Source organism: Anomaloglossus baeobatrachus, chromosome 3 (assembly GCF_048569485.1).
Source record: "Anomaloglossus baeobatrachus isolate aAnoBae1 chromosome 3, aAnoBae1.hap1, whole genome shotgun sequence".
NCBI classification, from domain to species: domain Eukaryota; kingdom Metazoa; phylum Chordata; class Amphibia; order Anura; family Aromobatidae; genus Anomaloglossus; species Anomaloglossus baeobatrachus.
In genome coordinates this window covers 556362225-556388468 of record NC_134355.1, presented here as the reverse complement: position 1 = coordinate 556388468, position 26244 = coordinate 556362225, and the positions used below count along the sequence as shown (strand labels likewise).

The 26244-nt window shown below is 46.1% G+C and overlaps 1 protein-coding gene across 2 annotated transcripts in view; it reads right to left on the bottom strand.

Moving 5' to 3' along the window:
- The window catches only part of ACSL3 (acyl-CoA synthetase long chain family member 3), a 157825-nt gene that overhangs the window by 28906 nt on the left and 102675 nt on the right, over positions 1-26244 (bottom strand). For both annotated transcript variants that reach the window (XM_075340824.1, XM_075340822.1), the window contains exons 6-11: positions 25104-25254; positions 23624-23747; positions 14200-14271; positions 11353-11492; positions 5416-5588; positions 3768-3842 (exon numbers count right to left, since the gene is read on the bottom strand). In XM_075340824.1, the coding sequence (XP_075196939.1) occupies positions 3768-3842; positions 5416-5588; positions 11353-11492; positions 14200-14271; positions 23624-23747; positions 25104-25254 (735 nt within the window). The remainder of the gene's footprint in view (positions 1-3767; positions 3843-5415; positions 5589-11352; positions 11493-14199; positions 14272-23623; positions 23748-25103; positions 25255-26244) is intronic.

Genomic DNA, 26244 nt, shown 5'->3' with positions numbered 1-26244 from the left:
AATTACTCCGTTGGCCTGCAAGGATGCCACGGCCTGTGAGAAGCATTGGAGCAAGGGGGAGTTGAGAGAAAAAATCTGTTTGGTGGGCTGGAAGAGAATTCTATCCTGTAGCCGTGGGAGATGATATCTCTCACCCACTGATCGGAGACGTGTTGAAACCAAGCGTCGCCAAAGTGGGAGAGCCTGCCACCGAGTAAGGACGTTGCTGGAGCGGGCAGATAGTCACGAGGAGGCTGCCTTAGTGGCAGCACCTCCTGCGGTCTTCTGTGGACGCGCTTTTGGGCGCCAGTTGGATTTCTGGTCCTTGGCTGAGTTAGTGGACGAGGCCGAGGGCTTAGAGGACGACCAGTTGGAGGAACGAAAGGAGCGAAACCTCGACTGATTCCTACCCTGGGCAGGTTTCCTGGCTTTGGTTTGTGGCATGGAAGTACTCTTCCCGCCAATAGCTTCCTTAATAATTTCATCCAACTGTTCTCCGAACAGCCGGGACCCAGCAAAAGGGAGCCCAGCAAGGTACTTCTTTGAAGAAGCATCTGCCTTCCACTCTCGAAGCCACAAGATCCTGCGGATAGCGAGGGAATTAGCCGAAGCCACCGCAGTGCGGTGAGAAGCTTCCAGCATGGCAGACATGGCATAGGATGAAAAAGCTGAAGCTTGGGAAGTCAAGGCAACCATTTCGGGCATAGATTCCCTGGTGAGGGAATGCATCTCCTCTAGAGAAGCAGAGATGGCTTTGAGAGCCCACACTGCTGCAAAAGTCGGGGAAAAGGAGGCCCCCGCCGTTTCATATACGGATTTGGCCAGAAGGTCAATCTGGCGGTCAGTGGAATCCTTAAGGGAGGTGCCATCAGCCACCGACACAACGGTCCGGGCTGAGAGCCTAGACACCGGGGGGTCTACCCAGGGTCTACCTTTGGGGACTGAGCCCACTCCTTGACCACCTCAGGTGGAAAGGGAAAACGGTCATCAGAACCACGCTTTGGGAAGCGTTTGTCAGGACAGGCCCTGGGCTTGGACACAGCGGCCTGCAAACTGGAGTGGTTAAAGAACACACTCTTTGCCCTCTTAGGCGAGGTAAACTGGTGCTTTTCTGCCAGAGAGGGTTGCTCCTCTGATACTGGCGGATTGAGATCCAGTACAGAGTTAATGGAAGCAATCAAGTCAGTAACATCTGAGTCACTTTCGGACAGATCAATGGGGTACATGGAGTTAGCCTCCGAGCCCCCTGTAAAGGCATCCTCCTCATCCTGCGAGTCCGATCTTGAATCAGAGCCGCGGGAGGAGGAGGGAGAGGTGACCCTACGTCTCTTCTTAGGAGGACGGGGTCTGGGACCTGATGATGAATCCTCTGTGAGCTCCGGTCCTGAGAGAGCCCTAGCAGCAGAGGCTCCCTGTGAGGGGGGCTGATCCATATTCAGCAAAGTCCTGGACAGAAGTCCCATGGACTCAGCAAAAGACTGGGAGATAGACCTAGAAAAGGATTCTACCCAAGCCGGGGGTTCAGCCACAGGAGCAGGAGCAGCCTGAGAGACCCCTGGGGGTGAGACTCCAGGCTGTGGCACCGCCAAGGTAGAGCAGGCATCACAATGTGGATAGGTGCTCGGTTCAGGCAGCAGGAGCTTACATGCAGCGCATACAGAGTAAAGCTTTGGAGCCTTGCTCCTCGTGTGAGACATGCTGCTGGAGTGGGGGCTCTGCCAGAGAATGAACCCCGGAGAGTATATACAGAGGTCCACAACCAGAGCCGGTTGTGGCTTACCAGACCGCTGTGCTGTGCAGAGCGGTATTGTGTGCCCTCCAGATCCCGAAGCCCGGACCCCCAAACACAGCACCTCAGCAGGGATGCAGAACGCAGACCAGCGCTGAGTGAACTCTGAGAAAATGGCCGCCGGAGCGAAGAGAGGGGGCGGGACTTGCATGAAGAGCGGGATCTGGAGGGCCATAGAGACCTACAGGGGGGGAGACACGCACAGCAGTGGGGAGTGTCCCTCCCTTGTGCAGAACGGCCGCCGGGAGGAGCCGCGCTGTCCCTCTGCATGAGTGACATGCGAGGGCAGTGAAACGAAACTAGGCCTCCGGCGAAGCCGGGGCCTAAATTTGAGCGGCGAGGCCGACGCGCAGGCACCATCGGCGCAGTTCTCGGGCGACAGCTAGAGAACCCGCCGGAAATGTCAGTAAATACAGCAAGCACACTCTCTCCAAACAATAAAGCACAGGGACCCCCAAATATAAATGCCTCAGGTACTTAGCTGCTGAGACGCAGGGCCAGGTCCCTGGGGATGAGTGCTCCGGTCCAGCAGGGTCCTGAAGGGCTGCGGATGGAGACCGGTCTCCTGCCAGGCATGGAGACCGTGCTGGCTCCCACTTCAAGCCAGAGCCCAGGAGGGATGGTGAAGGAGCACGGCATGTAAGGCTCCAGCCTAGGAAATCAACCTTACAACACCGCCGACACAGTGGGGTGAGAAGGGACATGCCGGGGGTCCAGACGTGGACCCGCAGTTCTTCAAACTCATTCCAAAAGGAAAAAAATCATATGAGAATGCATGTGTGGATGTATGCCTCCTGAACACAAAGCGATAAAAACTGGCTGCGTTTGCTCACCAGGGGGTGTATAAGCTCAGAGGGAGGAGCTACACTTTTAAGTGTAGTACTTTGTGTGTCCTCCGGAGGCAGAAGCTAAACACCCATGGTCTGGGTCTCCCAAAGGAACGATAAAGAAAGTGGCTGTATTGGTCACTGATTTTTGGGGGTTTTGTTTTTGCATATCAGAAATGTTTATTTCTAAATTTTGTGCAGTTATATTGGCTTACCTGGTGAAAATAAACAAGTCAGATGGAAATATAGTTTGTTTTTATTAAGTTGCCTAATAATTCTGCACAGTAATAGTTACTTGCACAAAGATATCATCCTAAGATAGCCAAATCTAAAAAAAACCCCACTCCAACTTCCAAAAATATTAAGCTTTGATATTTATGAGTCTTTTGGGTTGATTGAGCATATAGTTGATCAATAATAAAAAAAATCCTCTAAAATACAACTTGCCTAATAATTCTGCACACAGTGTATAAGTACTTAAGTTATTGTCTTAAGATGTTTTCTCAACCACAGTCCAGATAAACCTCCTGACGGGTCATCTTTTCTAAGAGTATGTTCCCATATGGCGCATACACAGTGCATTTTCCACAGTACATTTGTGCAAAACATTCTCAGCACATTTCTGTAGCTGCGCCCTGCATGAGTATTCACAATATCTCAGACACACACTGCATAAATAAGCCGGGATGTCAATAATGCTGCAGATAACACGGCTTCTATATTGTGCAATGAAAATCAAGACACAAAAATGATCAAATTTACATCATATTTTTTTGTAGACTTTATCAACACATCCCAGTGTAAGCAGAGTTGTCAGAATGGCCGCATTAAGATGAGCATTTTATAAGTCACAATCCATATTTTAATAACAGACAAGGACCCTTTTAAAAGCATTATTCAGCCATTCTCACATTGATTTTCACACCGGCCTCATCAATTGTATGCAAACATTTAATAATGCATATAAATTGTATTGAGAAATCTGGAGATTCTCTGTAAAGGAACGTCACACAATGAGAACCACGTGTCATCAACATGACAGGAGAAAGTCTAGGAGATCATTACACCACCTGAAAATACATTTCAGTTATTAAACAAGGGAAGATGAAAATCTGTTAGTTTTTGTCATTTACACTTTTTTACAACTATAAATTCTATGTGGCTTAAATTACCTTCTTCCCAGTTCTTCAGTTTTATCTCACTGCAGACTAAAGGTGCTCCCACTCTGCCCGTACTGTAGTCGCACACTGGAAAACAAGACATAGCTGAAAATTCATGCTTTTGTACCAATTGCAGCCATACATTAGAACTTCAATAAGCCAAAAAAAAATAATCTTTAAACTGTAACTGTGGTTTTAAACTTTAATTTTATAAATCAATATTACACATGAAAATAAGCAGCTTTGTAATATATCTTATCAAAGAAATCTGCTTTTTTTCTGCCAGAATTGATCAGTCATCATCAAAATTCTCAATTCTAAAAGGTAAAATCTATATTCAGTGAAGCCTTTCCCATTACTGAGATAGGAGATGGAAGTTGGTACTGATGAGATTCTATGGAGTTAGATGGATGAGGGGGTGGAAATCTTCATCTAGCTCCTCCCATTGTCAGATTCATCAGTAACAGCTGCCATCTCCTATGTAGATAGAACAGGGAGGAGCTAGAGGCAGAGGGAGGCGCTAGAGGCAGAGGGAGGCGCTAGAGGCAGAGTTCCGCCCCTCCATCTTCTATCTCCATAGAATATCATCAGCACCAACCGCCATCTCCTGTCTCAGTAATGGGAAAGTCTTCACTGAAGACAGATCTTATCTCCGAATTAAAAATTTTGATGACTAATCAATTTTGGCAGAGAAGCAAGCAAATTTGTCTGATAAGATACATCACAGAGTTGCTTATTTTCATGTTTACTATTGATTTATGCAAGAAAACTAAAATAATGGTTATGCCTTAAGGACAATTTCATGAACTCATTTCGCTTTGGATGACAGGCTATTGCGCTGCTGGGGCTATAAAGCCAAAATGATACACAGCTGCACTCACGTGACTAAAAACAGGTTTTGAAGAGGCAAACTAACAAATGAGGGTGAAAGGGTTTTCCAGGATTGGAATTAAATTCTGTAGCTACTACATGTCGGTGCAGAATCATGCGTTGGGCACGCTGTCATGAGCCTCCAGTGCGAGCAGGTGGTCATGGGACAGTATGTAAGCAATTTGCTTTTTTTCTGTCACATACCAACTAGACCCATCCAGCTTCTCAACACACTTCTATTGAGAGAAGCCAGATGCATCTGGTCAGCGCCTAACCATAAGCGTGCGAACATATACATGTGTTCCTGTGATCACCAGCTCGCACCGGGAAGATCAAGGAACTGACACACCGGGAAGATCAAGCAACTAACCGTGTGCACACCTCATGATGTCAGGAAGCAGCAACTTGCAATCACAGAGTGACTTTTGTCCCAAGCCAGAACAAGCCCTTTAATATTTTTTCTTTTAACATGTGAGCGCTGCTTTTCACCATTTCATTTACACCGTAGAACGGTGTAGACGATACAGACCAAACCGACAAGGAGGGCGCCATATCTATCTGCTTTTACTTTAGAATGCTCTTTCTATTGACTTTCACTTCTTAAGCCCCTGGGACTAAGGAGCAGGAGGTTTCTTGCCCGCAGCAACACCAGTAGAGAAATGCAGCAGTGCACAGTTCCTAATACAAGGAATAGGACTGCATGTGATGGAAGGATTTATAGCATATCCCAAAGGGAGAAAAACCCCTCCAACCAGTGAAAATCTGTCCCTTATCACTGGTCCACACTCACTTTCTGTGATCGTCCCAGCACCGCATGTCTCAGTGAGGCCGTATCCTTGACCTACGGGGCAGCAGAAGCAGATGTTCATGAAGCGTTGGGTGGCAGCTGAAAGGGGTGCTCCTCCAGAAAGCAGGACCCTCATCTTCCCACCTAGTAACTTTCTAACTTTCCGAAACACAATCCTGTATATAGATGGAGAGATTGCAAAGTGCTGTTAGTAGAGGATCACTCAAAGGATCCATTATTTCAGCATGAAACAGACTGTAATTGCACTACCCAGTACTGGCACTAAATTACACCAAGTAGAAAGGAGGTCGTTTATACACGAGTTTATGCATTATGACTAATATGTTTGCACTTCTGTAGAGAGATAACATAGGATTTAGCCGACCCCTACTCCGGAGAAGGGTCATTTACCCAGCGGGGTCACTCTTTCTCAGAACAACTGAAACCTGCCAGACAACAGCTGGGAAAGGCCATTACATTGGAGATTCTTAGAAGAAAGCGGAAACACACATGGAAGTGCATTGGACTACACATGCTCCATCTTGTCAACTCTAGACTCAACACTAAGCCATTAGGAGATCCAGGCTGAGACGCTGCATTTCTTTAAATGATGACCTCTAGGATCTCTGCTTACAATGTAAGTCACGCCATGCTGTACCTCTCTGTGGACTCATTTTCCCGGATTAGCTAGGCTGACCTTACTAACCCAGGATCATTTAGATCCTGATGGTCGTACAGATCCTTTGTCAGCATAACTTCACTATCCATAGTGAAAAAGTTAGCTTACCGATTTTATCAAACACGTTAATAAAGTGATTCCTATGGGTCAGAAGACTAGAATCTAGATAAAATGTCCAGAGATTCTGCCATATTGGATACATTTTTATGTAGGATGCAGTTGTGTTGGGGTGTGTGTCCTGTGGGGTGCACTTATACAGTGCTGGGCAATCCACCTGATCTAATAGTATGGGCGTCATCAATAAGCTGTAAGCCAGACACTGTGCACCACACGTACCAGTGTGACTGGCGCCCTATACAAGCCTCATCCGTGTACATGTCTAATACTAGTCAGCCACCTCTATGAATTGATATGTTGTGAGTGGTTATTTCATCAGCATTTGTGCTGCCCCCACCTTTATAATGGGGGTCTGCTGCATCCTGCTAGTATACAGAAAAAGCCACAGCCACACCATGATTTACCAGATACATATATGACCATTGAGCACCATGTTATGTATAAGGAACTGGATGGGGACTGAGGATAAGTCGTAATAATTGTAAATCGAAGAGAAAACACACGACCAAAAATCCAAAGTGCAAAGGTAAAATCTTTATTGACACAGGGGTAGGTGCGGGGCGGCACGAGACAAGTGAGGGCGCGGACATCAATCACTGATCAGAATATACATACAATTGTCACAGATTCCTTATGAACTGATATTTAAGTCTATCCATAATATAATATAATCATGTACCATCAACTATTTCTTACATTTCATGTAAATTACAAGATGATAACTATATGATGAAACCGTGAACACAATTATCAACCAGGCAGGGCCATGTCACTATCTGGTATAGAGGAAAAATTTCCTTCAATTCCCATCCATCAGGGTCCCTGATCAAATTAAGACAATATCATGGCCAAAATAATAGCAGTAGCATGTCAAAAAATCAAGGAACTAGGCTCCAGGGCTATGTATAGGTATGATAGACAAGTGGCACGCTTTTACCTGGGAGACAATGGTGGTCAGAGAGAGGTGTGTCCGCGTCCTCACCTCTCTCTGACCACCATTGTCTCCCAGGTAAAAGCGTGCTACTTGTCTATCATACCTATACATAGCCCTGGAGCCTAGTTCCTTGATTTTTTGACATGCTACTGCTATTATTTTGGCCATGATATTGTCTTAATTTGATCAGGGACCCTGATGGATGGGAATCTAAGGGAATTTTTCCTCCCTACTAGTTAAGGCCCCGTCACACTAAGCAACATCGCTAGCAACATCGCTGCTAACGAACAACTTTTGTGACGTTGCAGCGATGTTGCTAGTGATGTCGCTGTGTGTGACATCCAGCAACAACCTGGCCCCTGCTGTGAGGTCGTTGGTTGTTGCTGAATGTCCTGGGCCATTTTTTAGTTGTTGCTGTCCCGCTGTGAAGCACAGATCGCTGTGTGTGACAGCGACAGAGCAACAACTAAATGTGCAGGCAGCAGGAGCCGGCTTCTGCGGACACTGGTAACCACAGTAAACATCGGGTAACCAAGAAGCCCTGTCCTTGGTTACCCGATATTTACCTTCGTTACCAGCCTCCCCCGCTCTCACTGTCAGTGCCGGCTCCTACTCTGTGTACATGTAGCTGCAGGACACATCGGGTTAATTAACCCGATGTGTGCTGTAGTTAGGAGAGCAGGGAGCCAGCGCTAAGCATTGTGCGCTGCTCCCTGCTCTGTGCACATTTAGCTGCAGTACACATCGGGTAATTAACCCGATGTGTGCTGTAACTAGGAGAGCAGGGAGCCAGCGCTCAGTGTGCGCTGCTCCCTGCACGTGTAGCTGCGTGCGCTGGTAACCAAGATAAATATTGGGTTGGTTACCCGATATTTACCTTAGTCACCAAGCGCAGCATCTTCCACGCGGCGCTGGGGGCTGGTCACTGGTTGCTGGTGAGCTCACCAGCAACTCGTGTAGCGACGCTCCAGCGATCCCTGCCAGGTCAGGTTGCTGGTGGGATCGCTGGAGCGTCGCAGTGTGACATCTCACCAGCAACCTCCCAGCAACTTACCAGCGATCCCTATCGTTGTTGGGATCGCTGGTAAGTTGTTTAGTGTGACTGGACCTTTAGTATCAGGGACCCAGATGGACGGGAATTGAAGGAAATTTTTCCTCTATACCAGATAGTGACATGGCCCTGCCTGGTTGATAATTGTGTTCACGGTTTCATCATATAGTTATCATCTTGTAATTTACATGAAATATAAGAAATAGTGGATGGTACATGATTATATTATATTATGGATAGACTTAAATATCAGTTCATAAGGAATCTGTGACAATTGTATGTATATTCTGATCAGTGATTGATGTCCGCGCCCTCACTTGTCTCGTGCCGCCCCGCACCTACCCCTGTGTCAATAAAGATTTCACCTTTGCACTTTGGATTTTTGGTCGTGTGTTTTCTCTTCGATTTGCATCCTGCTAGTGCATTGGTAATCTGATCTTGTGTTGGTAATGGCTGCTTCTTTTCTCTACAATGTTTTTCATATCGGATGCCAAAGCAACACCTTGAGATATCAATGCAAAGTAACTTCTCATGCTAAAACACAATATTTTACTATGAGTGTCCGGAGACAGATAACAAGACATACAAGTGCATCTCAATAAATTAGAATATCACCAAAAAGTTAATTTCAGTAATTCAATACTAAAAGGGAAACACATATTATATAGAGTCTTTACATACAGCGTGATCTATTTCAAGTCTTTATTTCGGTTAATGTTGATGATTATGGCTTACAGCCAATGAAAACCCAAAAGTCATTATCTCCGAAAATTAAAATAATTACCACAAAACACCTGCAAAGGCTTCTTAAGCATTTAAAATGGTCCCTTAGTCTGGTTCCGTAGGCTACACAATCATTGGGAATACTGCTGACTTGACAGAACTCCAGAAGGCAGTCATTGACACACTCCACTAGGAGGGTAAGGCACAAAAGGTCATTGCTAAAGAAGCTGGCTGTTCACAGAGTGCTGTATCCAAGCATATTTATGGAAAGTTGAGTGGAAGGGAAAAGTGTGGTAGAAAAAGGTGCACAACCAGTATAACCGCAGCCTTGAAAGGATTGTTAAGGAAAGGCCATTCAAAATTTTGGAGGAGATTCACAAGGAGTGGACTGCTGCTGGAGTCAGTGCATCAAGAGCCACCACACACAGACGTAACCAGGACACGGGCTACAACTGTCGCATTCCTTGTGTCAAGAAACTCATGACCAATAGACAACGCCAGAAGCGTCTTACCTGGGCCAAGGAGAAAAAGAACTGGACTGTTGCTCAGTGTCCAAGGTGTTGTTTTCAGATGAAAGTAAATTTTGCATTTCATTTGGAAATCAAGAGCCCAGCATCTAGAGGAAGAGTGGAGAGGCCACAATCCAAGCTGCTTGAGGTCTAGTGTGAAATTTCCACAATCAGTGATGGTTTGGGGAGCCATGTCATCTGCGGGTGTAGATCCACTGTGTTTTATCAAACCAAAGTCAGTGCAGCCGTCTACCAGGAAATTTTACAGCAATTCATGCTTCCCTCTGCCAACAAGCTTTTTGGAGATGGAAATTTATTTTTCCAGCAGGACTTGGCACCTGTCCACACTGCCAAAAGTACCAATACTTGGTTTAATAACCACAGTATCACTGTGCTTGATTGGCCAGAAAACTAGCCTGACCTAAACCCCATAGAGAATCTATGGGATATTGTCAAGAGGAAGATGAGAGACACCAGACCCAACAATGTCTATTAGCTGAAGGATGCTTTCAAAGCAACCTGGGCTTCCATAACACCTCAGCAGTGCCAGAGCCTGATCGCCTCCATGCCACGCCACATTGATTCAATAATTCATGCAAAAGAAGCCACGACCAAGTATTGAGGCATTTACTGTACAGACTTTTCAGTAGGCGCCAACATTTCTGAGTTTAAAATAATTTTTTCAGTTGGTCTTATATAATATTCTAATTTTTGAGATAATGACTTTTGGGTTTTCATTGGCAGTAAGCCATAATCATCAACATTAACAGAAACAGATTGGTGTATGTATACCATCTTTCACTGTAAAGCGCCATGGAATAAATGGCGCTATAAAAATAAATAATAATAATAAAAATAAACACTTGAAATAGATCACTCTGTTTGTAAAGACTCTATATAATATATTTGTTTCCCTTTTTGCACTGAATTGCTGAAATAAATGAACTTTTGATGATATTCTAGTTTATTGAGATGCACTTGTATATTCAGGAGTCAGTTTCGTCGGGCACAATCCAGATGCTGAACACGTAGCGAGCGACTCAAGTATGACATGGATTAGTAGCTTTTAAATTGGAAGTGCACATTCAGAAAGCTTATGACAGGTCATACAGACAAGCGCTGCTCACCTCAGAGACTGAAGAGGAGTTTATAACATTTGTCTGAGGCAGTCTTGGATGAGACATCTCTATAACATGTGAGAAGTTTGTTTAAAGGGAACCTGTCAGCAGGTTTTAGCACCATTCTCCCCCCACACCACCTACCATCCTATGTTTGTTCACTGTAAGACAGATTAATTCCATACTTTGTTTTTTAAACCTTTCATTCCATTCCTGAATAATCGCTTTTCCAATTTTATGTAAAAGAGTCGTAAGTGGAGGTCTTGGCACTGAAACATATAGCTGTTTAGTCTATCTCCACCGGTCTCGTAATGACGGGTCACTTTTATCTCAGTGACCCACTTCGCCCACTGGAGATTTTGTGCAGGCGCCGTCATTCTATTGGGCGGCAAGTGAGCAGTCCAGTTCTGATGACCGTACTATAGACATCTGCATGCTGTACCCTAGGCAGTGACAGCGCCTGCACAAGATCTCCAGTGGGGGAGGTAGGTTGCTCAGACCTGTGAACTCATAGACCTGTGGATGATGGTGGGCCAAGCCCCTTGCATTTGTGGCTTATTTATGTAAAAATCAGAAAAGTAATTACTAAAGTTATTAAAGGTACTGAATTAATCTGCATTACAGCGACAGAATACAGATTAGATCAATCAGGGGTAGTAAACCAGCTGATAGGTTGCCTTTAAAGTGCAGTTACACTTTACCCAGGTGTCATACTCCTCTTTGGATTTCCATATGGATTCCGTAACAAGGAGGATGAGGAATGGGGCAAAGTAACAGAATATGGAGGCATACGATGGCGGAATACATACCGGTCACACAGCGGAGTGCTGTAACCTCTCATGATCTGCTTCATTTTGTAGTTGTATGCGAGGGAGAAGAGACCTTTCTGAACAGGACTCATGGTGGCCACTTTACTCATGACGTTCTTATAGATGCGGTCCATGATTTCCTAAAAAGACATCACATATTACACAGTTACAACTGAAACATTCTACTTTTTAACCAAGCAAAGAATAAGACAAGTACAATGCTGACATACCAACATAGCAGTCATGACGAATCGAAATATAATAAATATAATTGCTATTTTTATTGGGGTTTTTTTCTTGCAAATATTAAAAGGGTTGCACACTACTTGGACTACTTCTCAATCCCAATGTTTGCACCCAGTGATGCTGTTACGTCACGCGATTCCTATGGCCTATTCATTCTCCTTACTTTCGGACAATCACATACATCCGGAGGAAGGGAGAGAGCAATAAACATAGGGATTGAGAAGGGGGGGTGTAGTGGAAAAACCCTTTAACATATACTAACTTAGGATAGATTATGACTATATTACAGTATCCCTTACTGACACTTTTCTATGCTTTACAGTACAATTGGAAAAATTTGGCCGGGGATTTTGCAGCAGTTCTCTCCCTCTTAGGTTATATTCACAAGTCCAGTAATCATCCGTTAGAACGGATCCTGCAGCAATTTGTTGACAAAAAGTTGTGCAGACAGTACATTTTTATCCACCTGAAAAAACAAAACAGATTTCTACTGGATCCGTTTTGTTTTTTTTAACACTGAACTCTATGGGAAACAGATCCGTTAAATAACAGTCTTTCTTCCATCCGATCCAGTAAGCAAAAGATGGATCTTTTTCAAATGAAAGAAAAACTGATGGCTTTTAAATGGATCCGTTATCCATAGACTTCAATGTTAAAAAACTGGATCCAGTAGAAATCAGTTTTTTTAGCACAACTTTTGCTGCAGGATATGTTCTAACGGAGGATTACTGGACATGTGAACATGTCTAACAGAATTTTGATGACGCAATGACCACGGTGGTGAACTAATGCTTTTTTGATGCGAAACGTACGTAGGGGTCCGTGACTAGGTGGCGGCAGCGGTTTTTTGATACCACACCTTGCTGTATACAGGTATATACCCTTATGGGCCTGCTCACATTATTGGCTTCAAATATGCACTTTTGCTCGTAAACGGACTTACTTAATGGTCTATTACATCTGCGGGTTCTCTTGATACTAATCTCTGTACACCCGATTTTGGCCTTGTCATAGCGGTGGTGTCTATTTATTTATATTACAATTGCTGTCACACCTGTCTTAGGGGCCCTTTGCACACTACGACATCACAAGCCGATGCTGCGATGCCAAGCGCGATAGTCGCCGCCCCCGTCGCAGCTGCGATATCATGGTGATAGCTTCCGTAGCGAACATTATCGCTGCGGCAGCTTCACATGCTCTTACCTGCCCTGCGACGTCGCTCTGGCCGGCCACCCGCCTTCTTCCTAAGGGGGCGGGTCGTGTGGCGTCACAGCGACATCACACGGCAGGCGGCCAATAGAAGCGGAGGGGCGGAGATGATCGGGACGTAAACATCCCGCCCACCTCTTTCCTTCCGCATTGCAGACGGGACGCAGGTAGGAGATGTTCCTCGCTCCTGCGACTTCATACACAGCGATGTGTGCTGCCGCAGGAACGAGGAACAACATCGTACCGTTGCAGCAGCCAAAATAATGAAAATGACCGACGCTACACTGATCATACGATATCAACGCTTTTGCGCTCGGTAATCGTAGTTAAAACGATTTACACACTACGATGTCGAGAGCGACGCCGGAAGTGCGTCACTTCGATTTTACCCCACCGACATCGCACCTGCGATGTCGTAGTGTGCAAAGGGCCTCTTAATCTTTTACCTGACTGTCTGTTTTTAATATCACTTTATTTAATAAAATTATATCTATTTTCACCTTATACTCCTGTTTCTCATAGTATCTTATGATCAATTTTGGAGTAGTGGTATCACATTTGATTTCCCTACACATGGATTCATCTGTGCTCATTTTGTAATGGGAAATTGGGGCATTTGCATATCATCTAGCAGAATTTTGCACCTAAAAAGTCACATTTTGTAACAGCTCGGCATGATATAGATCATTGCAGATAGACAATCCACAGCATTCCTCACAATCTGCACAAATTTCTCCTACTACCTAGAAAAAGGTGTTTCCTAATACTTGGGTTACTAACCTTTTTAAGTACTTTGGTGTGAATTTTTAGTCCATCTCAGGACAATGTGAATATGGCCTTGGAGGCCAAAAATCAATATTTCCCCTTTCTTTGTTTCCTAGAGCTGTAACGATAACATTTATACCCTTGTTCCAATTGAGCAGCTACTTTATCCTCTCCTCTATATCTTTTTATTTTTTTGAAGAGGCATGTAGTAAATTTAAAAAGAATAATAAAGAAGACGCCACAAAGAGCAAAAATAGCTCAGAAATGAAACAGAAGTCATGATACATAAAGGGGGGCTGCATACCAATGTGTCTTAACTGGTAGAATTACGATTGGGGGATTCTAGGCTGGAATGTGTGTATTGTGGTAACAGAGAACGTAGCATTTAGTTCTCGCTGCCAGGTGATGATACATCCTCCATGTTGTAAGAAAATGTCCCAATATATGACGTCAGGAGAGTCAGAAGACATCTGATGCGCTCACTCCTGTTCAATCATTCATCTCTGCCGTTTGCAGAAAATCAGAGTAAATATTTGTACCTGGACATCTTCACACAATGTCCTAATGTCAGGGCAGTTTACTTACAGGAATGAGTACAAGAGGGGGCAGAGCACTAGGGTCACTTACAGGGACGGCGGCCATCAGCGTCGGCTGCAGCTCGGAGGCATCGCCCTTGCTTCCTTTCTTGATTTTGGTGGACTGTAAAATATAAAAAGATATTTTTATTTCTTTTAGCATTACCAAATTCAGATGTATACATCAGGCTGATAGGTGCCGAGGACAAAGAAAACCTACACAGAGAGCAGTACATGGCTTGCGTCACTCCGACGTTCCCATCATCAACATCTGTTCTACATTAGCAGCTAATATACACAATCCTATATTCTGAGCATTGGCAGATTCCTGGATTATTGTACTGGTGCGACTCAAAACACAACGAACGCTGCAAATTAACTAATGCACACAAATCACGACAGGCGAACGCTTAGTTATACGGCTACAGCAGAGTAAGGAAAATATACATATTGTAAAGTCAGAATACTGCAACTCACACATACAATACAGACACACAGCTCTATAATCACATGTGCACCTTAGATGCCATTTACAGGTTACACATAGAATTAAAGGGGTTGTACAATAGTGGACATCCCCTTATTAATAAGTATGCAGTGGAAACCAAAATACATTTAAATAATAATAATAATCTTTATTTCTATAGCGCCAACATATTCCGCAGCGCTTTACAATTCAGGAGGCTCATATACATATACATATCATGTACATAAACAAACAAGTAACAATTATAGAAGATACAATATTTAAAGGGAAAAATGGCAACCCTGCTCTTGAGAGCTTACAATCTACAATGAGGTGGGGGGAGGGGCAAGGTACAAGTGCTTATTTACAATGACAATCCAGCCATCTCATGGGGGATAGATAATGGCTTCCTGGACCAGTTGGCCAGAGCCTTGAGATGCATTTGGGTGCCATGGAGTTTGACGTAGGGTTATGTTCTGAGAAGTTGTAGAGGGATTAGGTGAAATTAGTTTAGCTAGAGAGTGTGATAGGCCGCCCTAAAAAGATGCGTTTTTAGGGAGCGTCTGAAGCTGAGTAAGTTGTGATTTGTCCTAACTTCTTGGGGTAGATTAAGTTAATACGTAACCTCCCTGAAACAACGCTGTTCCTCTCATGTCGATGCTCACAGTGGTCACGTGACTGTTGCACCGGATAATGATTAGACGCAGCCGTGACATTGTTTATTACGCTAAATCAACATTAGAATCAAGGAGGCAAGTATTACAATTACTTTGCTTTGTGCTGCTATTAAAAGTATTTTCCAGTAATATACACATACACACACACACACACAAAAGAATACAGCCCACTCTGTAAGATCTATGCAACCCTGAATATATAAAATCTGGGCTGCTTTACAGCTATATAGAACATACTTATAAAATGATTACTTAGTGCACAAATTGGCCAATTCATGACAGCCCACAAGCCACAACAAGCTGCATCTTTCTTTGGTAGGATCCTAAACCTAATATTTATCAAACTTTCTAAAAGCCTATAAATTTTAAGGGCAGGTAGGATCAAGCGCTAATTAAAAACAGCATTAGGCTGATGGGAGGAATCGCTCAGCCAAATATGAAGGCAGTCACTACCTCCTATAGTATTGTTACGAGTGTGGCACGGCTTAATTTAATCTCCGGGCATTCAGGGACCAGAAGGTTACGAACCATTGTGGACTGCAGATCCGCTTTAGTGCCCGCTCGCCATTTTCCCTGAGATGGAGCATATTTAATTCCATCTGCCACTGAAGGGGTTAAGGAGCATTTCTATCCTGCAGTGATATAACAGGTAGTTGTTGTGACGGGGTGTACATCAGAACAAAGAGAGACAACAGGCCGAGGATGATCCAACAGGTTTACTAACAGGAATACAGGAACAGCACACGACAAGTCCAAATAAAACAGATTCGGGGGCACCTCCCGATAATCCAAAGTGCCAGATCACAACGTAATAGTCCTTTTCAGAGTCCCAGAAATCCCACACAATCCACTGGACGGCGAGGTCTGTCCGCAGATTCAGATCTCGCTCCCTTCCTCTTCAAAAACTCAACTCCCAACTGCATTTAGAAACAGGAGTGAATTGTTTGAGCTCGTGGGCCCGCCCCTCAAGGGTAGGGGTCTATGCAATGGTTGGGCCCACTAGAAGATTCTAGAAGGTTGGCTCCGAGATGTCTACAGGTTTGTGTAGTTGGCGTTATCCACTGCTTACGAAACAATGGGAAGTTCCTCTGGCTGTGTGGACAAGAGATAATTGCATTATGGGCCCAGAGACACAGGAGATGGGGGGAAGGTATGGTTACTTACATCCCAAGACATTTCAAAGTGTTCAGTAAGTACAACCAAAGGAAAGTGACATCACATCCTGACATAGTATTACAGCAAATACAGTGAGAAGGTAAAATACATCATGACAATTCCTTCCCTTCCCAACTTGTGTACGTACTAGGGACCTCTACAGGTCGCTGGTTAAGTACACGCAGGCATGGCTGACAGGACTCAAGGCTCCTCTTGCCTGGACAGTCCATCTGCATTTTGGTGTTGGCTGCCCCTTCTATATTGTATGGTAAAGTTATAGGGCTGCAGAGCCAGGCTCCATCGCAGTAAGCGTCCATTGTCCCCAGAGACTCTGTTCAGCCAGGTGAGGGGATTGTGATCAGTAACCACAGTGAATTCCCGTCCATACAGATACGGCCGTAGTTTCTTAAGGGCCCACACTACAGCCAGACATTCCTTCTCAACAGTTGCATAGGCCACTTCTCGGTCCAGCAGTTTCCGGCTGAGATAGGCGATGGGGTGCTCGTCCCCAGCTGCATTCACCTGGCTGAGGACAGCTCCCAGTCCATAAGCAGAGGCATCCGTTTGCACAATGAATCTCCTCTTGTAGTCTGGAGCAGCCAGGACAGGATCGCAGATCAAAGCATCCTTCAGCCGGTTAAAAGCCTCATCACAGGCTGGAGTCCAGATCACCAGCCGGGGCATTGTTTTCTTGGTCAGGTCGGTAAGAGGCTTGGCCATAGTACTGAAATGAGAAACAAATTTTCGGTAATAACTGGCAGTGCCCAGAAAAGCCATAACTTGTTTCTTAGTTTGGGGTACAGGCCAGTCTCTAATAGCCTGGATTTTGGCAGGCTCAGGTCGGAGCTTCCCTCCTCCCACTCTATGTCCTAGGTACTGGACTTCCCCCATCCCCAATTGGCATTTATCGGGTCGAATAGTTAGGCCGGCTGCAAGAATCAGGTCCAAAATAATGGCTACTTGATTCAGATGTTCCTCCCATGTGTGGCTGAAGACGGCGATATCATCCAAGTAGGCACAAGCAAAGTCATCACATCCCCGGAGGATCTGATCCACCATTCTCTGGAAGGTGGCCGGGGCATTTTTCATTCCAAAAGGCATGCTTAGAAATTCATACAGACCAAAGGGGGTTATAAAAGCGGACCGTTCTCTCCCTTCATCCGTTAGAGGGATCTGCCAGTATCCCTTACTGAGATCCAAGGTAGTGACATATCGGGACCCAGCCAGTCGGTCTAGAAGTTCGTCAATACGAGGCATTGGGTAAGGATCGCTGACGGTATGGTCGTTTAGTCGCCGATAGTCCACACAAAATCGAGTACTCCCATCCTTCTTGGGTACTAACACCACAGGGGAGGCCCAAGGGCTATGGGAGGCCTGGATTACCCCAAGCTGTAACATCTCCTCCAGTTCGTGCTGCATGGTGTTTCGAACTGATTCAGGTACCCGGTAAGGAGCCAGTTGTATGGGACGGATGCCCTGAGTGTCCACATGATGTTGGGTGACGGTGGTTCGACCTGGTTGGGACGAGAAAGCAGCCCGTCTCTGTTGAAGCACTTCCAGCATCTGGATTTTCTGTAAGGAGTCCAGGTAATCTCCCAGGGGAACCTGTTCCACAGTGGATGGGGCTCTCGCTGCTTCCACGAGATCAGGTAGAGAGTCCTCATCCTCTTGACCATCTTCTGAAGCCAACCGACAGCTTGCTATCATTGGAATGTTCCGGTCATGGTACTCCTTAATCATATTCACATGGACAGTCTTTTGCCTTAGCCCCTGATCATCTAAAGCAAGAAGGTAATTGGTATCATTCAGTTTTCTGAGAACCCGGAAGGGACCCTCCCATGTGGTCTGCAGTTTATTCTGCCGATGGGGAACAATCATTAAGACTTGTTGTCCTTCTACAAACTCCCGATAGCGTGCGTTACGGTCATACCATGTCTTCTGTCTGGTTTGAGCCATACGCAAATGACTCTGTGCAAAACTAGCAAGTTGGGCCAAGGTTTCTCGCAGCTTTAGGACATAAGGGACAACAGGGGTTCCTGTATCTTCAACTTGCCCCTCCCAGTATTCCTTGAGCAGGGTTAAGGGTCCTCGGACCTTTCTTCCATAGAGTAGTTCAAAGGGGGAGAACCCAGTGGACTCCTGGGGAACTTCCCGATAGGCAAACAAGAGATGGGGTAGGTACTTCTCCCAGTCTGAATCTCGGTCCGTGAAGGCCCTCAGCATATTCTTCAGAGTGCCGTTGAATCGTTCACAAAGTCCATTTGTTTGGGGATGATACGGGGTCGTTCGGATCGCTCGTACTCCACAGGTGCGCCACAGACACTGGACCAACTCTGACATAAACTGGGAGCCTTGGTCCGACAAGATCTCACTGGGGAATCCTACTCTGGTAAAAATAATAACCAAGGCCTCGGCCACCTTGGCTGCAGAGATACTTGACAAGGCCACGGCTTCTGGATATCGGGTGGCGTAGTCCACAACAGTGAGAATGTACTGCTTTCCAGATTTACTTGGTTTAGCCAGAGGTCCAATGATATCAACAGCTACTCTTTGAAAGGGTTCTTCTATTATAGGGAGCGGTTGCAGGGGTGCCTTTGGGTGATCTCCGGGTCGCCCTCTACGCTGACATATGTCACAAGTTCGGCAGAAATGCGCCACTGCTTGGGAAATCCCCGGCCAATAAAAAGTTTGAGTCAATCGTCTCTCGGTGCGGGTTTTGCCTTGATGGCCAGCCGTAGGAATGTCATGAGCCAGGTGTAATAGGGGAATTCTGTACTTCTGAGGAACAATCAGCTGTTTGCTATAAGTCCAGGGCTTATCTAGGGAGTCGGCATTGGCAACCCGATACAGAAGTCCATTTTCTCTGATAATTCTTTCTCCGTTTTCCCCTAGCTGCCCTATTTCAGCCCGAGTTCTAAAACTAGCAAGGGTGGGGTCAGTCTCTACTTCTTGTCTAAACTGAACTTTATCCCAAGTAACATTCCTATTATCCCCACAAGAAGAATCACTCACCGGCTGTAATGGCAGTTCTGGTGGCCTCAGTTCCATGGATGGGTTGTACACGTCCACATGGGCTGCTCTCTTGGCTTGACTTCTGGTTACCGCACCGACAAAGTGGCAATGAAGATTCCCCACATCATTTCCTAGAAGAACGTCTGCAGGGAGGCCGCTCATCACACCGACCACACATTGTTTTGCCCCAAAGCCATAATCCAGGGTCACACTCGCTCTTGGAATATATCTCTGGGTACCTCCTGCCAGTTCAATGGCAATTCCTGGTCCCTTTTGAATTGCTTGTGGTTGAATTACTCGGGGATCGGCTATGGTGAGGAAAGCCCCAGTGTCACGGAAGCCAACAACTTTTTGGCCATCCAGCACGACCTCCTGTAGATGTTTGTCCTGAAGATCAGAAGAACAGGTGGCTGGAGCTCGCACCCCATAGACTCCGGGTAGGGGAGCCAGGATATCTGAGTCACTTGGCAAGTCATCAGGCACAGAATCCAGCTCTTCTCCTGGTGAAGGTGTCTGTAGGTAATGAACAGGCAAAGGCGGTCTGTAGCTGTTCTGTCTACGAACACCTGGACATTGGAATTGCATGTGCCCAGGCTGCCCACATCCATAACATCTGCGCTCTGGGATTCTTCCTCCGCGTCGTATTCCCAAAGGTGGAGCATGAGTAATGCGAGGCACAGTCACACGAAGGTCCCCATGAGTTGACGGTCTAGGGTGATGGTGAACATTGGGGCCAGAAGGACCAGGGGCCACCAGCGTTGGGGGGTTGGTGTTTTTTTTCTCACTGGGTAGTAGTTTTTTCCACTGAGGCTTGATGGTGAGAGCCTCATCAGCTAGAGCTGCAGCTTCCTCCACAGTGGCTGGTCTCCTTTCACGCACCCATTCCCGGATCTCAGCGGGGCACTTGAAGTAAAACTGCTCTTTTAGGAGGACCTGGAGGACGGTCTCCAAGGTTAAGGCCTCCTCTGCCTCCAACCAACGATGCCACAGATGTTTGAGTTTGTGGGCATACATCTTGAAGGACACTTCCTCATCACATGCTAGAGTACGGAACTGAGTCCTGTAAGTGTCTGGCGTTACAGCATAATGTTCTAGAATAGTCTGTTTAATATCCGCATACTCACAGTTCCACCGAGGGTCCATAGCTCTATAGGCTGCAGCAGCTCCACCCTCTAAGAGCCCAACCAGATGCCGGACGCGCTCCCTTTCTGGGACTTCCATTAATCGACACTGATGCTCAAAGTCCTGGAAGAAGCCCTCAATGTCACCAGCAGCCTCATTAAACTGCTTGAAGTCTTTGCGGGACACTCTGGGAAGTTCCCTCATGATGGGTGCTGGGGTTACAGTCTGTCTGGAACCTCTCGCGGCTTCCACAGCGAGCTGCTTATCCAGCAATGCCATCTCCTCCATCCTGCGCTCCTTCTCTTCAGCTCCACGCATGGCCTCCCTCTTATCTTCTATGGTGGCCTCATCTCCAAGCAGTGCCATCTTTTCCTTGTACCACACAACCCATTGACTTTTTTGGGTATTCACCTCCGGCTCCCGTCTTTGCTCCCCTTGCTGTGGAAATTGTTCCTCGGTGCCATCTTGCAGGCAAGCGTGTTCCAATGCCTCAATTAGTTGCTCCTTAGAGAGTCCTTTGTAGCCGACACCTAATTCACGGGCCTTTGTTTGTAGACTCGCCACAGTCCAGTTCCTGTATCCTGAGGTTCTGGTTTCAGACGTCGATTGGCTGTTGTCCTCCATTTCTTCTGCTCTGATCCCGCCGCTGCCACCAGTTTGTGACGGGGTGTACATCAGAGCAAAGAGAGACAACAGGCCGAGGATGATCCAACAGGTTTACTAACAGGAATACAGGAACAGCACACGACAAGTCCAAATAAAACAGATTCGGGGGCACCTCCCGATAATCCAAAGTGCCAGATCACAACGTAATAGTCCTTTTCAGAGTCCCAGAAATCCCACACAATCCACTGGACGGCGAGGTCTGTCCGCAGATTCAGATCTCGCTCCCTTCCTCTTCAAAAACTCAACTCCCAACTGCATTTAGAAACAGGAGTGAATTGTTTGAGCTCGTGGGCCCGCCCCTCAAGGGTAGGGGTCTATGCAATGGTTGGGCCCACTAGAAGATTCTAGAAGGTTGGCTCCGAGATGTCTACAGGTTTGTGTAGTTGGCGTTATCCACTGCTTACGAAACAATGGGAAGTTCCTCTGGCTGTGTGGACAAGAGATAATTGCATTATGGGCCCAGAGACACAGGAGATGGGGGGAAGGTATGGTTACTTACATCCCAAGACATTTCAAAGTGTTCAGTAAGTACAACCAAAGGAAAGTGACATCACATCCTGACATAGTATTACAGCAAATACAGTGAGAAGGTAAAATACATCATGACAGTTGTAACCTCAGCTGCAGCCACTCCCTTCTGCTATAAATATCCGCTCTTCATTTCTCCTTATGCTGCCCATGTTGAAGGAGCTGTTCACTGCATAGCTGTGGTGTCGTTTCTATTGCAGCTGCAAAGTTCCTTACTGAAGAAGCCTAGGAGTGCTTGTTGTTGTATCTTTCCTCACCCATTTGTCTTACCTACCTCGTGTTGACTTATTGTAGCGATGAGACTTGCGTCGAGCTGGCTTTCACCAGCCAGGGTGAGCTTAGGGTCAGTAAGGGCCAAGGCATGTAATTGGCGTACGGGGGTGAGGGAGGGGTATGTCCTGTTTAGGGACGTTAGGGAGTGCAGGGTTCAGCCTCAGGGGTTTGCTAGGAGGTGACCCCGCTCCCCATAACCTAGCGTGAAGGGCCACCGTTAGGCTATGTGCGCACGTTGCGTAAATACATGCAGTTACGCTGCGCTTTGTAGCGCAGCATAACTGCATGCGTCCTGCGTCCCCTGCACAATCTATGGAGATTGTGCAGGGGCCGTGCGCACGTGGCGTTTTAGAGCGCAGCGCTTCGGCTACTGCCGAAGCGCTGCGTTCTATGAAGTGACATGTCACTTCTTCCGTGCGCTTTGCCGGCAGCTCCTGCTCTGTCTATGGCAGGAGCTGCAGGCAGAGCGCATGGAATCAGCTTTTTTTTTTTTTCACTACGGACATTTCTGCAGCGATTTAAAGCGCACATGTGCTCTTCAGATCGCTGCAGAAATTTCTGCAGTGACTGTACGCAACGTGCGCACATAGCCTTATATTGTTTTCTTGGTGTACCCTGTGTGTTGCGTCACTCTCCGGCAGTCCTCCCCCTCCCCTGGCGTGATACTACCCTGATGTTTCCACTGTGTCGCACCACTTGCTGGGAGTCATCCCATGAGCAAGCAAGAAATCTGAAGTCACATTGTAACATGTATATTACAAAACTCTGACCAGCACCTCTGAACAAGTGTGAACAGGAACACATCTAAGAGGTCTAAAGAGATGTAATGTGCACAATATTGCCAAACTGGCCATTTCCATAAACCTAGGTAGGTCATCCATTACACAGACAGACATGATAGAAGCTCCAGCTATTCCAGACTTAGGCTATGTGCGCACTAGAGCAAAATACCCACGGATTTACCCGCGGATTTGCCGCGGAAATTTCTTGAGAAATGTCTGCAATCTTTGTGCAGACATTTCCCATGAAATTCTATGAGAAAAAAAAAAAGCTGTGCGCACTGGTGCGGATTTTTCTCAAGAAAATTTCTTGAGAAAAGTTTCTCGAGAAACTTTCTTGAGAAAATGAACATGTCCATTAAATCCGCAGGTACCCCGCGGATTTCTGCAGTACAGACTGCAAAAATCCGCAGGGAACCACCCGCGGGAAAATCGCGGCAAATCCGCGGTAAATCCGCGGCAAATCCGCATGCGGTTTTGCCGCGGATTTTTTCCGGAGGTCAGCAAATCTTTCACTCCCAGAAGTTTCTCGAGAAGATTTTCTCGAGAAACTTCACATCTCTAGTGCGCACATAGCCTAAGCCTTAGCAAGCATCACAAGGTCACAGACAGATTTTATGTAGACAGCCTGGAACATGTAGTGCTTTTTATAAGTGTGCTAGAGAATATCAGGTGATTTCTGGGGCAGCTGGACCACCAGCGATTGGTCAATTCCTAAGAGAACTTGCTATAGAAGTCGCTGTCCAGTGCTACATTTATATATTGATTAATGAACACTAAATTATCCCCACTACTCACCTGATCAGAAAGTGTCTGTGGCGAAGAATACCCGACACGACAGCCCTGGGACATACAAACCAGCTCCGCGCTCAGCTCCAACACATGGGCCAGAGGCAAGTAGCCAATGTATGTGTCCGTCTCTCTGCAAAGACAGGATATTGGATTCAGTGCACAATCACAAAGCCTTTGTGGAAAACAGTATCAAGTAAAATTACCCAAGTCAGGCATTGAAAGGGTCAGTATAATCTAACGAAGGATCAGCAGCGGTCGGCGGAATGCCGCAACTTAAAGGGAACCTGTCAGGTGGAATATGTCAGTCATGAGCAGTTCTGGGTGCATATTGCTAATCCCTGCCTAATCCTCTCTGTATCTAGCAGCATAGATAAAGAGAGCTTTAGAAAAAGTAGTTCCAAAGATCTTTTATGATATGCTAATGAGGCCAGGGAGTAGTCGCAAGGGCGTTAGTTCCTGCGCTCATTCCACCCTCTTAGCATGGCAGCAAGCTAACATGCTATTCAATGCAGCATCACCAGCGGTGACGCACGTACCTGTATCCGCTGTCACTGTTGATCCGAATGTTGGTCACTTCCGGTCATGCACAGTAGGACGTCGGGTGTACACATCCCGGCTTAAGAGGGGTCTAGTGCACATGACTGGGAGTGCCGGGACTTCGGATCAGCGGTTACAGCGGACACAGGTAGGAGCGTCACCACTAGTGATGCTGCATTGAATAGCATGTTAGCGCACCCCTGTGGGCATACTAACATGCTAAGAGAGCGGATTGAGCACAGGAACTAACGCCCTTGGGACTAGTCCCTGGCCTCATTAGCAGATCATAAATGATCGTTAGAAATTCTTTTTCTAAAGATCCCTTTATCCATGCTACTACTAGATACAGGGACAGTCAAGCAGGGATTAGCAATATGTACCCAAAACTGCTCGTGGTGCTGGGTGCATGCATAATACACCTGACAGGTTCCCTTTAAGGATATGCACATCTCCAGAAATCTGCTATAGGAATTAATGGCTACAAACTTTCATTTCACCACAAGTCACTTAGGACAGTGTTTTCCAAGCTCCAGTCCTCAATGCCCGCAACGCATCAGGTTTTCAGGATTACCTTAGTATTACACAAGTGAGAGAACCTCTGGCAACTTCTGATGCCCGATAATAATTCTCTCAAATGTACAATAATAAGGAATCCTGAAAACATGATCTGTTGGCGGCCGTGAAGACTGGAGTGTGGGAACTACTTCTATGGAAGATCATTCAGAAGAGAAATATGGGCTTCAGACCCTGCTGTCAAAACAAACTCACTGACAGATTTCCCCTTAACTCGTTGTGAGTTATCCAAGTAATACATAGAGACTGTAGAAGCAAAACGGTCTAACACTGATGGTGAAACCTTATTCCAAAAATTATTTTTTCCAAAAAATGCATACATTTAAGTTAAATTCATGTCTGTTATACTGTAAGTGTTCCCATCATCAGAACATACCCCAGATTTGGTATCCTCTGCGCCATCCCAGTTATGCCAGCTATTATGTTACTGTGAGAGATCATCACTCCTTTGGGCAGTCCAGTGGACCCGCTGGTGTACATGATGACCGCGATATCGTACGGTAGTGGGGACGGCTGTTGCTTGTTTGCTGTGGAAGAAAACATGGTGACTTATGTAATATTTATGCCAAACACTACTGAAAAAAAATGTAGGGTGTAGTTTGGAGCAAAGGAAACAAATTGTTAGAGATTACACTGAGATCATTGTTGCTGTGCCATGCTGCAGAACACTTTATAGTATAGCCACAAATGTGAGACATCACAATCGACACTGAATCTGGATGAGCAGATGTGTGTATAAAGAGTCTGGAGGAACAGTTGTCAGCTGAGTTGAGCATGCATATGTATTGTATGGGAAGTCTGGAGGACCAATTGACCCTGAGCCGAGCATCCATGTGTATGAGAAGTCTGGAGGAACAGTTGTCAGCCGAGCTGAGCATGCATGTGTAGAAATAGTTGTCAGCTGAGGGTAGCATGCATGTGTATGGGAAGTCTGGACAAACAATTGATGCTAAGCCCAGCGTCCATATGTATGGAAAGTCTGGAGAAACAATTGACGCTGAGCCGAGTAGCCATGTGTATGCGGAGTCTGGAGGCACAGTTGTCAGCATACCTGAGCGTGCATGTGTATGTGTATGAGGAGTCTGGAGGAACCATTGACACTGAGCTGCACATCCATGTGAATTGGGAGTCTAGAGGAACAGTTGTCAGTTCAGCTGAGCGTGCATGTGTATGAGGAGTCTGAAGGAACAATGGTCAGCTGAGCTGAGCATGCATGTGTACGGGAAGTCTGGAGGAACAGTTGTCAGCTGAGCATACATGTGTATGGGTAGTCTGGAGGCACACCTTCTATACTACACAGTCTTTGGTTTTGGGGTGTCTAAATGAACAGTTGTTAGTAGAGTCCGGCCTACTTGTCAGGAGAAATAGTTGTAGCTGATGGTACACGTACAGTATATGGGAAACACAGAGACTGCGGTCAGCCGAGTGTACTTGTGTTTGGGGGCATCAGTAGGCATTTGCATGCTCTATGAAGTGTGTTACCAGTTTGGGTAAGCTAGGCATGTACACATAGAAAT